This window comes from Salmo trutta, chromosome 22 (genome assembly GCF_901001165.1).
Source record: "Salmo trutta chromosome 22, fSalTru1.1, whole genome shotgun sequence".
NCBI lineage: Eukaryota > Metazoa > Chordata > Actinopteri > Salmoniformes > Salmonidae > Salmo > Salmo trutta.
The window spans coordinates 45,826,518-45,840,474 of NC_042978.1; the positions used below are offsets into that span (position 1 = coordinate 45,826,518).

General features: G+C 45.0%; 1 protein-coding gene across 2 annotated transcripts in view; it reads left to right on the forward strand.

Annotated features, from left to right (window-relative positions):
• Positions 1–13,957, forward strand: part of hps3 (HPS3 biogenesis of lysosomal organelles complex 2 subunit 1) — a 33,963-nt gene that overhangs the window by 5,378 nt on the left and 14,628 nt on the right. For both annotated transcript variants that reach the window (XM_029708163.1, XM_029708164.1), the window contains exons 2-5: positions 4,243–4,598; positions 11,643–11,817; positions 11,938–12,115; positions 12,265–12,347. In XM_029708163.1, coding sequence (XP_029564023.1) covers positions 4,243–4,598; positions 11,643–11,817; positions 11,938–12,115; positions 12,265–12,347 — 792 coding nt within the window. The remainder of the gene's footprint in view (positions 1–4,242; positions 4,599–11,642; positions 11,818–11,937; positions 12,116–12,264; positions 12,348–13,957) is intronic.

The window sequence follows — 13,957 nt, forward strand, 5'->3', positions numbered from 1 at the left end:
TTGTCATGCTGGAATACCCATCCACGACCCATTTTCAATGCCCTGGCTGAGGGAAGGAGGTTCTCACCCAAGATTTGACGGTACATGGCCCCGTCCATCGTCCCTTTGATGCGGTGAAGTTGTCCTGTTCCCTTAGCAGAAAACCCCCCCCAAAGCATAATGTTTCCACCTCCATGTTTGACGGTGGAGATGGTGTTCTTGGGGTCATAGGCAGCATTCCTCCTCCTCCAAACACAGCGAGTTGAGTTGATGCCAAAGAGCTCCATTTTGGTCTCATCTGACCACAACACTTTCACCAGTTGTCCTCTGAATCATTCAGATGTTCATTGGCAAACTTCAGACGGGCATGTATATGTATTCTTGAGCAGAGGGCTTATGCGGGCGCTGCAGGATTTCAGTCCTTCACGGCGTAGTGTGTTACCAATTGTTTTCTTGGTGACTATGGTCCCAGCTGCCTTGAGATCATTGACAAGATCCTCCCGTGTAGTTCTGGGCTGATTCCTCACCGTTCTCATGATCATTGCAACTCCACGAGGTGAGATCTTGCATGGAGCCCCAGGCCGAGGGATATTGACAGTTCTTTTGTGTTTCTTCCATTTGCGAATAATCGCACCAACTGTTGTCACCTTCTCACCAAGCTGCTTGGCGATGGTCTTGTAGCCCATTCCAGCCTTGTGTAGGTCTACAATCTTGTCCCTGACATCCTTGGAGAGCTCTTTGGTCTTGGCCATGGTGGAGAGTTTGTAATCTGATTGATTGATTGATTTCTTCTGTGGACAGGTGTCTTTTTTACAGGTAACAAGCTGCGGTTAGGAGCACTCCATTTAAGAGTGTGCTCCTAATCTCAGCTTGTTACCTGTATCAAAGACACCTGGGAGCCAGAAATCTTTCTGATTTGAGAGGGGGTCAAATACTTATTTCCCTCATTAAAATGCAAATCAATTTATAACATTTTTGACATGCGTTTTTCTCGATATTCTGCCTCTCACTGTTCAAATACACCTACCATTAAAATTATAGACTGATCCTTTCTTTATCAGTGGGCAAATGTACAAAATCAGCAGGGGATCAAATACTTTTTTCCCCCACTCTATATCCACCAACCAATGGCAGTTCTTAAAATAGGTTTAGGTGAACCCTGGCCACTAGAGGGATATTTTAAACTTACAAATTCAAAGTTTACGTTTGTTGTGTGCCAATATTGCAAAAGATGCATCCTCCCGAGTGGCGCAGCGGTCTAAGGCACTGCATCTCAGTGCAAGAGGCGTCACTACAGTCCCTGGTTCGAATCCAGGCTGTATTTCATCCGGCCGTAATTAGGCGGCGCACAATTGGCTCAGCGTCGTCCGGGGTAGGCCGTCATTGTAAATAAGAATTTGTTCTTAACCTACCCTAGTTAAATAAATCCTTGACTAGGCTACTACTAACGTTGGACAACATGTTTACCTTTTTGCATATGACAAAATCCCATGTTTCTGTTTCACACACATCCATGTGCTTTTATGGAAAAAGGTATATCTGGTCATTACATCTGGTTTATTGAAGAGCCTTATGGATTTGTCAAATAGCAGTCATGTAAGTTATTGTTATTATAATCACTTTTAAGAGGCACATGCTGCTAGAGTGGTTGACTCGTAATGGATAGTGAACTTCAACTTCGAGCCCCCTTGCATAACAAGCTTTTTTGGGGGGTGGTTTAAATGATGGTCCTTGTTGCTTGATTCAAAATGCACGTGACAAAGTAAATGATTATAATAATGCATAGCCTATAAAACAGGTTACACTTAATGGAGGCCTACATACGAATATACTAGTGACAGCCAAGTGTCTTCCTACACTGACTGTCCATTTTGAGACCTCCAGACTCGCGATAAACTTATTTTAAAAGAACTGCAACACTGCCTTCTGTAGGATAACTACAATCCTACTGTATAGTCTAATGCTCATCCTCCTCAAGTCAAATAACATACAGGATATAATCATTTTCTGTGTGTAACATTTGCTACTAGCAAGCAGGCAACTAGTCCAAACTTGGTAGCCGGTTGGCTAGCAGAGGAAAACAACGCTCAAATTATATTTCAACATGTAGGCTATGCCTTATGCCAGAGAAGTAGGCTAGCTAGTAAACTTTCTGATAACCTCGTAGCCTCAGCTCAGCAACTCGTGTATGGCAGGCTATGAAAGAGATTGGAAACACCTAGAAACTTTCTGATTTGGTCTACATAGCTACAGTTGAAGTCGGAAGTTTACATACACTTAGGTTGGAGTCGTTAACTCGTTTTTTAACCACTCCAGAAATTTCTTGTTAACAAACTATAGTTTTGGCAAGTCGGTTTGGACATCTACTTTGTGCATGACACAAGTAATTTTTCCAACAATTGTTTACAGTGAATTATAAGTGAAATAGTCTGTCTGTATCACAATTCCAGTGGGTCAGAAGTTTACATACACTAAGTTGACTGTGCCTTTAAACAGCTCGGAAAATTCTAGAAAATTATGTGATGGCTTCAGAAGCTTCTGTTAGGCTAATTGACATAATTTGAGTCAATTGGAGGTGTACCTGTGGATGTATTTCAAGGCCTACCTTCAAACTCAGTGCCTCTTTGCTTGACATCATGGGGAAATCAGCCAAGACCTCAGAAAAAAAATTGTAGACCTCCACAAGTCTGGTTCATCCTTGGGAGCAATTTCCAAACGCCTGAAGGTACCACGTTCATCTGTACAAACAATAGTACCCAAGTATAAACACCATGGGACCACGCAGCTGTCATACCGCTCAGGAAGGAGAGGCGTTCTGTCTCCTAGAGATGAACGTACTTTGGTGCGAAAAGTGCAAATCAATCCCAGAACAACAACAAAGGTCCTTGTGAAGATGCTGGAGGAAACAGGTACAAAAGTATCTATATCCACAGTAAAACGAGTTCGATATCAACATAACCTGAAAGGCCGCTCAGCAAGGAAGAAGCCACTGCTCCAAAACCGCCATAAAAAAGCCAGACTACGGTTTGCAACTGCACATGGGGACAAAGATTGTGCTTTTTGGAGAAATGTCCTCTTCTGATGAAACAAAAATATAACTGTTTGGCCATAATGAGCATCGTTATGTTTAAAGGGAAAAGGGGGAGGCTTGCAAGCCGAAGAACACCATCCCAACCATGAAGCACGGGGGGGGCAGCATCATGTTGTGGGGGTGCTTTGCCACAGGAGGGACTGGTGCACTTCACAACATAGATGGCATCATGAGGACGGAAAATGATGTGGATATATTGAAGCAACATCTCAATACATCAGTCAGGAAGTTACAGCTTGGTCGCAAATGGGTCTTCCAAATGGACAATGACCCCAAGCATACTTCCAAAGTTGTGGCAAAATGGCATAAGGACAGCCAAGTCAAGGTATTGGAGTGGCCATCACAAAGCCCTGACCTCAATCCTATAGAAAATTTGTGGGCAGAACTGAAAAGGCGTGTGCGAGCAAAGAGGCCTACAAACCTGACTCGGTTACACCAGGTCTGTCAGGAGGAATGGGCCAAAATTCACACAACTTATTGTGGGAAGCTTGTGGAAGGTTACCTGAAACATTTGACCCAAGTAAACAATTTAAAGGCAGTGCTACCAAATACTAATTGAGTGTATGTAAACTTCTGACCCACTGGGAATGTGATGAAAGAAATAAAAGCTGAAAGAAATAATCATCTCTACTATTACTCTGACATTTCACATTCTTAAAATGAAGTGGTGATCCTGACCTAAGACAGGGCATTTCTACTAGGATTAAATGTCAGGAATTGTGAAAAACTGAGTTTAAATGTATTTGGCTAAGGTGTATGTAAACTTCCAACTTCAACTGTAGCTAATGGAGTTAGTTGAAATGCAATCAACAAAACAAAACGAGGCTAATTTGGATCTTTAGTGTTAAAGGCATATGTCGTGATTTTAGCATCGAAGCTCTTTATCTACATCCCCCAGAGTCAGATGAACAACGAGGCTCTTTGTCTACATCCCCCAGAGTCAGATGATCTAGTGGATACCATTTTTATGTCTCTGTGTCCAGTATGTAGGAAGTTAGTATTGGCTTGGAAAACTACCTCTAACTCATGACAATCTCCTCATAAGTAAGCATTTCACTGTTAGTCTACACCTGTTGTTTGTTTAGGAAGCATGTGACAAATAAAATTTGTTTTTGACCCTCCTCCCCTTTCCACCTAATCCTCCCACCCCTTGTCCGCCCCTCCCTCCACAGGGGACTACCTGGTGACCATCGAGGAGAAGAACAACGCCCCCTACCTCCGCGCCTACACCAACTGGCGCTACCAGGCGGCTGAGAAGACGCGCGTTGGCGTGCGTCTGCTCGGTCATTTCCTGCGCGGCTCGTCCATGCGCGGGGCTCCCAAGGAGCAGATGGAGATCATTGAGATTCCACTGTTTGAGCGTCCGCTGTGTGTGGCGTGCTGTGGGGTGACCGGAGACCTGCTGGTGGGGTGTCCTAAGAGCCTGGTGCTGTTCAGTCTAAAGAGACAGGCCCTCAACGACAAGCTCTCCATCCTGGACTTTGAGCGCTGTCTGATCATCCACCTCCCGGGACTGTCGCCCCAACAGGTAGGGATGGGATAGGATGGATGTAAGTTAGGGGTTGGGATTTCCGTAGTCTCTTTTACCACCCAGTTATTTAAAGTAAAACAATTGTTTTATTCCCTGCGTGGACACTGAAATACATACAGTGCATTCAGAAAGTATTCAGACCCCTTGACTTTTTCCACATTTTGTTAGGTTACAGCCATATTCTGAAATGGATTAAATGCATTTTTTGCCTCATCAATATACACACAATACCTGATAATAACAAAGCGAGAACTTTAAAAATGTTTTTATTAAATATTAAAAAACAGGTACCTTATTTACATAGGTATTCAGACCCTTTGCTATGCGACTTGAAATTGAGCTCAGGTGCATCCTGTTTCCATTGATCATCCTTGAGATATTGATTGGGGTCCACCTGTGGTCAATTCAATTGATTGGATATGATTTGGAAAGGCACAAACCTGTCTATATAAGGTCCCACAGTTGACAGTGCATGTCAGAGCAGAAACCAAACCATTAGGTCCAAGGAATTGTCTGTAGAGCTCCGAGACAGGATTGTGTCGAGGCACAGATCTGAGGAAGGGTACCAAAAAGTGTCTGCGGCATTGAAGGTCCCCAAGAACACATTGGCCTCCATCATTCTTAAATGGAAGAAGTTTGGAACCACCAAGACTCTTCCTAGAGCTGGTCGCCCGGCCAAACTGAGCAATCAGGGGAGAAGGGCCTTGGGAGGTGACCAAGAACCTGATGGTCACTCTGTTAGAGTTCCTCTGTGGTGAAGGTTGTCCTTCTGGAAGATTCTCCCATCTCTGCAGCACTACACCAATCAGGCCTTTATGGTAGAGTGGTCAGACGGAAGCCACTTCTCAGTAAAAGGCACATGACAGCCCGCTTGGTGTTTACCAAAAACAAAAAACTCTGACCATGAGAAACAAGATTGAATCATAAACTCTTTTGCCTGAATGCCAAGCATCACGTCTGGAGGAAACCTGGCACCATCCCTACTGTGAAGCATGGTGGTGGCAGCATCATTCTGTGGGCATGTTTTTCAGCGGCAGGGACTTGGAGACTAGTCAAGATCGAGGGTAAGATGAAAGGAGCAAAGTACAGAGAGATCCTTGATGAAAACCTGCTCCAGAGCGCTCAGGACCTCAGACTGAGGCAACGATTCACCTTCCAACAGGACAATGACCCTAAGCACACAGCCAAGACGATGCAGGAGTGGCTTCGGGACAAGTCTCCGAATATCCTTGAGTGGCCCAGCCAGCGCCCGGACTTGAACCCTATCGAACATCTCTGGAGAGAACTTAAAATAGCTATGCAGCGACGCTCCCAATCCAACCTGATAGGGCTTGAGAGGATCTGCAGAGAAGAATGGGAGAAACTCCCCAAATACAGGTGTGCCAAGCTTGTAGTGTCATACCCAAGAAGTTTCGAGGCTGTAATCGCTGCCAAAGGTGCTTCAACAAAGTACTGAGTAAAGGGTCTGAATACTTGCGATATTTGTTTTTTATTTTTAATACATTTGCTAAAATTTTTAAATGGTTTTTGCTTCGTCATTATGGGGTAATGTGTGTAGATTGATTAGGGGGGCAAAAACAATTTAATCAATTTTAGAATAAGGCTGTAACGTAACAAATGTGGAAAAAGTCAAGGGGTCTAAATACTTTACGAGTGCACTGTACTTGTCAGCAACCATAGCTTATGAAGTCACTGAAACCCTTAATAAAGAGTTGCAGTCAGTTTTGGAATGGGTGGCCAGTAATAAACTGGTCCTGAACATCTCTAAAACTAAGAGCGTTTTATTTGGTACAAATCATTCCCTAAGTTATAGACCTCAGCTGGATCTGGTAATGATTGGTGTGGCTGTTGAACAAATTGAGGAGATTAAATTACTTAGTGTTACCTTAGATTGTAAACTGTCATAGTCAAAACATATAAACTCAGCAAAAAAAGGAATGCCCTCTCACTGTCATATGCGTTTATGGTCAGCAAACTTAACATGTGTAAATATTTGTATGAACATAACAAGATTCAACAACTGAGACACAAACTGAACAAGTTCTACAGAAATTGAATAATGTGTCCCTGAACAAAGGGGGGTCAGAAGTAACAGTCAGTATCTGGTGTGGTCACCAGCTGCGTTAAGTACTGCCGTTCATCTCTTCCTCATGGACTACACAGTTCTTGCTGTGAGATGTTACCCCACTCTTCCACCAAGGCACCTGTAAGTTCCTTGACATTTCTGGGAGGAATGGCCCTAGCCCTCACCCTCCGATCCAACAGGTCCCAGACGTGCTCAATGGGATTGAGATCCGGGCTCTTCGCTGGCCATGGCAGAACACTGACATTCCTGTCTTGCAGGATATCACGCACAGAACAAGCAGTATGGCTGGTGGCATTGTCATGCTGGAGGGTCATGTCAGGATGAGCCTGCAGGAAGGGTACCACATAAGGGAGGAGGATGTCTTCCCTGTAACGCACAGCGTTGAGATTGCCTGCAATGACAACAAGCTCAGTCCGATGATGCTGTGACATGACGGACCCTCCACCTCCAAATCGATCCCGCTCCAGAGTACAGACCTCGGTGTAATGCTCATTAAATTTGACGATAAACGCAAATCTGACCATCACCCCTGGTGAGACAAAACTACGATTCGTCAGTAAAGAGCACTTTTTGCTAGTCCTGTCTGATCCAGCGATCAGACAGGCAGTTGTTGCCATCCTGTACCTGTCCTGCAGGTGTGATGTTCGGATGTACCGATCCTGTGCAGGTGTTACACGTGGTCTGCCACTGTGAGGACGATCAGCTGTGTAAAGGAATGAATAAGAATATGTACATAAAAATATATGAAAGTGCGATGGCCGAACGGCATAGGCAAGATGCAGTAGATGGTATAGAGTACAGTATCTACATATGAGATGAGTAATGTAGGGTATGTAAGCATTATATGAACTGGCATTGTTTAAAATGGCTCGTGATACATTTATTACATACATTTTTCATTATTAGGGTGGCTAGAGATTTGAGTCAGTATGTTGGCAGCAGCCACTCAATGTTAGTGATGGCTGTTTAACAGTCTGATGGCCTTGAGATAGAAGCTGTTGTTCAGTCTCTCGGTCCCTGCTTTGATGCAGGTAGTTTGGGCAGGTAGTTTGCCCCCGGTGATGCGTTGTGCAGACCTTACTACCCTCTGGAGAGCCTTACTGTTGTGGGCGGAGCAGTTGCTGTACCAGGCGGTGATACAGCCCGACAGGATTGGGCATCTGTAAAAGGTTGTGTTTTTGGTGACAAGCCGAATTTCTTCAACCTCCTGAGGTTGAAGAGGCGCTGCTGCGCCTTCTTCACCACGCTGTCTGTGTGGGTGGGCCATTTCAGTTTGTCCGTGACGTGTATGCCGAGGAACTTAAAACTTTCCACTTTCTCCACTACTGCTCCCTCTGCTGTTTCCTGAAGTCCACGATCATCTCCTTTTCTTTTGTTGACGTTGAGTGTGAGGTTATTTTCTTGACACCACACTCCGAGGGCCCTCACCTCCTCCCTGTAGGCCGTCTCGTAGGCCGTCTCGTTGTTGGTAATCAAGCCTACCACTGTAGTGTCGTCTGCAAACTTGATGATTGAGTTGGAGGCGTGCATGGCCACGCAGTCATGAGTGAACAGGGAGTACAGGAGAGAGCTGAGAACGCACCCTTGTGGAGCCCCACTGTTGAGGATCAGTGGGGTGGAGATGTTGTTACCTACTGTAGGACCAGGACCCAGTTGCACAGGGCAGGGTTGAGACCCAGGGTCTTGAGCTTAATGAAGAGTTTGGAGGGTACTATGGTGTTAAATGCTGAGCTGTAGTCGATGAACAGCATTCTTACATAGGTATTCCTCTTGTCCAGATGGGATAGGGCAGTGTGATTGCGATTGTGTCGTCTGCTGACCTATTTGGGCGGTAAGCAAATTGGAGTGGTTCTAGGGTGTCAGGTAGGGTGGAGGTGATATGATTCTTTGATTGAATATGTCTGTAAACACACCAGCCAGCTGGTCTGCGCATGCTCTGAGGACGCGGCTGGGGATGCCGTCTGGGCCGGCAGCCTTGCGAGGGTTAACACGTTTAAATGTTTTACTCACGTTGGCCGCTGTGATCATTTGATCTTATGTTGACCATATGGCTGGACAATAATCAAGTGCTGCAAAGAAAAGACCGAGTTAAGCTGCAGCTGGCCCAGAACAGAGCGGCACGTCTTGTTCTTCATTGTAATCAGAGGGCTGATGGTAATACTATGCATGCCAGTCTCTCTTGGCTAATAGATGAGGAGAGACTGACTGACTGCATCACTTCTTTTTATGATAAACATTAATGTGTTGAAAATCCCAAATTGTTTGCGTAGTCAACTTACTCTGACACACGCGCGCACTTACCCCACCAGACATGCCACCAGGGGTCTTTTCACAGTCCCAAAATCCAGAACAAATTCAAGAATGCGTAAAGTATTATATAGAGCAGGGGTGTCAAACTCATTTTAGCTCAGGGGCCACATGGAGGAAAATCTATTCCCAAGTGGGCCGGACCGGTAAAATCATGGTATATATATATATATAACTTAAAAACAACAACATCACTATTAATCATAAAACACCAAGTTTATTTGAAAATTCTAAAGAAAAAGAACACACAAACACACAATGCCTCAGTGATTCACAGAAGTATATCACAGATCACAGAACTATATCAGGGTGTCTCATGCAGCACTTTAAGTTGGGTTGCATAGTTTATTTGACTCCTGATACCTGGCATCTTTTAGCTTTCACCAGCGCATCAATATCAGGCGTCACATCCTGAGTGGCAGCCAACTTCAGGATGTGATTCAAGTGCTTGTGCGTGAGCCTTGAGCGCAGCTTTGTTTTATTTATGCTCATTACAGAGAAAACTTGCTCACAAAGCAAGTTTGCACAACATGCACAACAGTTTTGCAGCGAGGGCTGTCAAGTTGGGGTAACCTGGCAAGAGATTCTGATAAAATGTGTCCAAGCCAGCTGCGGCAAATTTGCCCTTCATATCCGAGTCACACTGCAAGTCTATTATTTCAAGTTGGATGCTGACGGGCAGATCAGAGGGATTCACCGTGAATGGCGAGCAAAAAACGTTGAAGTCTTTCTCCAGTTCACCAAAAATCTGAAAAGCGTTGCTCAAACTCCCGTAACAGTCCCGTTATTTTATCTTTGAACCGCTTCATGTCTGCCACATGTTGGGTCGCGCACACATTTTTCAGACAGGGGAAGTGAGCTGCATCACCACCGGCGAGTTGCGTCTCCCACAATGACAGCTTCAACTTGAAAGAACGTATGCTGTCATAATACTGCGTGACGACTTTGTTGCGCCCTTGCAGCTGTTTGTTCAAGTTATTCAGGTGCTCTGTAACATCTACCATAAATGCAAGGTCCTGCATCCATGACGTTATCCATCTTTAATGACTTGCAACACAAAGCCTCCTGGTGCAAAATACAGTGAAAAGTCCAAAAATCACTCAATTTGCAGATTGCACTTTCTCTCTGAACTTTGTCACAACGCCTGCTTTTTTTCCCGACCATTGAGGGCGCACCATCTGTAGCCAGGCTGACAGCGTGGGACCAGTCCACTCCGACCCTGTCCAGCGCGCCGACGAGTGCGGTGAAAATATCAGCTGCTGTCGTTGTATCTGTCATCGGCACCAACTCCACGAACTCCTTAGTGACGGTCAATGTGGCATCAACTCCGTGGATGAAAATGGCCAGTTGTGCAACATCTGTAATGTCCGTGCTTTCATCAATTGCAACTGAAAACCCAATAAATGACTTTACTTTTTGCTTCAACTGGCTGTCCAAATCCACTGAAAGATCGGAAATCCTGTCTGCAACTGTGTTTCTTGTCAGGCTGATATTTGCAAAAGCCTGGCGCTTTTCAGGGCACACAATCTCCGCTGCCTTCATCATGCATGTTTTTACAAATTCACCCTCGATAAATGGTTTTGAAGGCACTGCGATTTCATTAGCAATGAGGTAGCTAGCTTTCACTGCAGCGTCACTGATGTCTCGGCTGTGAGTAAACACTGACTGCTGTTTCTTCAGACCCGCCAACAGTTCATTCACCTTCTCTCTTCTCCGCTGTCCTTGAAAGTTGTCATATTTGTCGGCATGAAGACTCACATAGTGGCGACGAAGGTTATACTCTTTCAGCACTGCAACATGCTGTGAACACACCAAACATACAGCTTTCCCATTCAATTCCGTGAATAAATAGGATGACCATTTTTCTTGGAACACTCTGCGTCCACTTTTCTCTTTTTTGACAGAGACATATTGGGGCAATGAGGGTGCCAAAGGACATAATGTTAAAAGTAGAAGCCGTAATAAATATCGCGGGCAAAACAAAGTAGCTCATCCGGACTGGCTGCACTTGCTTGACCTACTTGCTCTGCTCCGGTATAAACAGTTTGCTTGCTTAACACAATTGCTATTGCGCCATCCAGTGGACGCAATTGGAACAGCAGTTTATTTTATTGAAAAATTGCAGCTCATTTTTATACTTTACAAAATCATCTCGCGGGCCGGATTAAACCCCTTTGCGGGCCTGATTCGGCCCGCGGGCCGGACGTTTGACACCCCTGATATAGAGCCTAGATAGTTTGTGTATGTATTGATATGTAGGCTGTGTGTGCCCTTTTTAAATGTGTGTAGTTCTTGAATATTCATGTTCTGTATTATGTCATGTTTCATGTTCTGTGTGGACCCCAGGAAGAGTAGCTACGGTTTTCACAACAACTAACGGGGATCCTGATAAAGTACCAGATACAGGTTTTCGAGAGGTGGGGGGGGGGGGTGCACACAGGCAATGGCATCTAGGATTTGATACCCTCCTGTTGCCAGCTCACTTCCCGGCAGTTTTTTTCCCCCATCGGACCTGGGATTCGAACTTGCAGCCCTCCGGTTGCTGGCTCACCTCTCTAACCGCTAGGCTTCCTGCCGCTCCTAACTTAGGGAAGGTTATTCTGTCATGCAATCTTTGCGTAGAAAATGTATGCCCTCCCTGCCTGCAGGTGGCGATCTGTGCAGGGTACATTGCCCTGCAGACAGAGCTGGAGGTGCTGGTGGTCAAACTGGAGAGACTTCCTGGTGCTGCTTTTACCCAGAAGTCAGCTGATAAGAAGCCCCAGGACCACAGTCTGGTCCCCCAAGATATGATCACTGGAGCAGAACACGACAACGAGACGGGTAACACTCTACACATGAACACAGACGCTACAGATACTACATACTGTACTTCACAGTACATGGTGGGATTTGCATATTCTGTCTGACTAGGTTGTGTTTACACTGTCTTGTATTCGCCAGAGGTGAGGAGAGAGGGTCTGGCTGGTCACCGTGACCAGGATGACTTCTTCATTTTCCCCAAGCACCAAGAGCTCCTGGGGGACAGGGCTAAGGACTGTGGGGTCAAGGTCTCTCTGGAGTGGACAGGCATGGAGAGTGAGGCCGGGGGCAATCTCATCATCACCTATATCTTATACAGGTCTGTCTTTCTGTCTTTCTGTCTGTCTCTGTGTGTGTATGTGTATGTGTGTGTGTGTGTGTGTGTGTGTGTGTGTGTGTGTGTGTGTGTGTGTGTGTGTGTGTGTGTGTGTGTGTGTGGTCTCATCATATTGAGTCTCCCCTGTCCAGGCGTTTTGCTCCAGACTTCTTCCAGGACTGCAGTGTGGAGGAGACACGCCTTCACTCCCTGCAGTTTCACCCTGTGTTCACCAGTGAGTCAGAACCTCATTACACTGTCCCTGCCCAGAACCGTATAGAGTTGGGCCAACTTTTAGAATTGAATTGTTCTCATTCTAGACATGCAGTTTAAATAGTATTGTTTAAATATTCCCCATGTAATGTTAATGGGGAGCTAACACATTGTCTTACTTCAGATAGCACACCATTTCCACCTCCACTGATCAGTCTCCTGTCTCGTAATGGGATAGCTAAAAAGTAGTTTGTGCTGTCTAACATTTCAACAGTATTACCTAGGTGACATTGGTGAACCCCATTTTTGCCTCAAAACTGTCTGAATGAATCTAAAACGATAAAAACAGTGCATTCGGAAAGTATTTTTCCACATGTTTGTTACGTTACAGCCTTATTCTAAAATTCATTACTTTTTTTCTTCAATCTACAAACAATAATGACAAAGCAAAAACATGTTTTTAGCAAATGTATAAAATCACATTTTACATAAGTATTCAGACCCTTTACTCAGTACTTTGTTGAAGCACCTTTGGCAGCGATTACAGCCTCAAGTCTTCTTGGATATGACGCTACAAGCTTGGCACACCTGTATTTGGTGAGTTTCTCCCATTCTTCTCTGCAGATCCTCTCAAGCTCTGTCAGGTTGGCTGGGGAGCGTCGCTACACAGGTGTTTTCAGGTCTCTCCAGAGATGTTTGATCGGGTTCAAGTCCGGGCTCTGGCTGGGCAACTCTGACATTCAGAGACTTGTCCCGAAGCCACTCTTGTGTTGTCTTGGCTGTGTGCTTAGGGTCATTTTCCAGTCTGAGGTCCTGAGTGCTCTGGGGCAGGTTTTCATCAAGGATCTCTCTGTACTTTGCTCCTTTCATCTTACCCTCGATCCTGACTGGTCACCTAGTCCCTGCCACTGAAAAACATCCCCACAGCATGATGCTGCCACCACCATGCTTCACCGTGGGGATTGTGCCAGGTTTCCTCCAGACGTGACGCATGGCATTCAGGCCAAAGAGTTCCATCTGGGTTTCATCAGACCAGAGAATCTTGTTTCTCATGGTCTGAGAATCTTTTGGTGTATACAAATACAAATTATTTAATCCATTTTAGAATAAGGTTCTAACATAAAAAAGTCAAGGGTACTGAATACTTTCCGAATGCACTGTGTCAACAATGTTATGTTGGTGAGGATCATTTTTGCTTCAATGAATAGTATTTCTAAAGTTTGACAATGGGCACGAAAGCTAGCATAAATGTGTCCAACATTAGCTTGCTAACGTTAGCTGAAATCATCTACCTACGTAGTGCTGCGCACACAATGTTAAAACTTCCAACAAAAGCTGGCTAGCAAGCTACTGTAGTTAGCTAGTAGTGCTAATTTATGCTCACATTGTAATGAGTTTTCATGAAGCAGTTGTTCATGAGTCATTCCACCAGCCTCCTGAGTTAGCTGCTATGCTCAGCTGACCTCAACGATACAATTGCGGAGAAACATGCTGATCTATGGACCGATTTTCTGTTAAGTCACTTCTTCTTAATTGTGGGGCTGCGTGTCTACAACTTCAGGGTAATTTAAACAGGCTATGCAAGCTTTCTATGTTAGTTAGTTAGTGAAGGAAGAGCTAGCTAACTGTGTC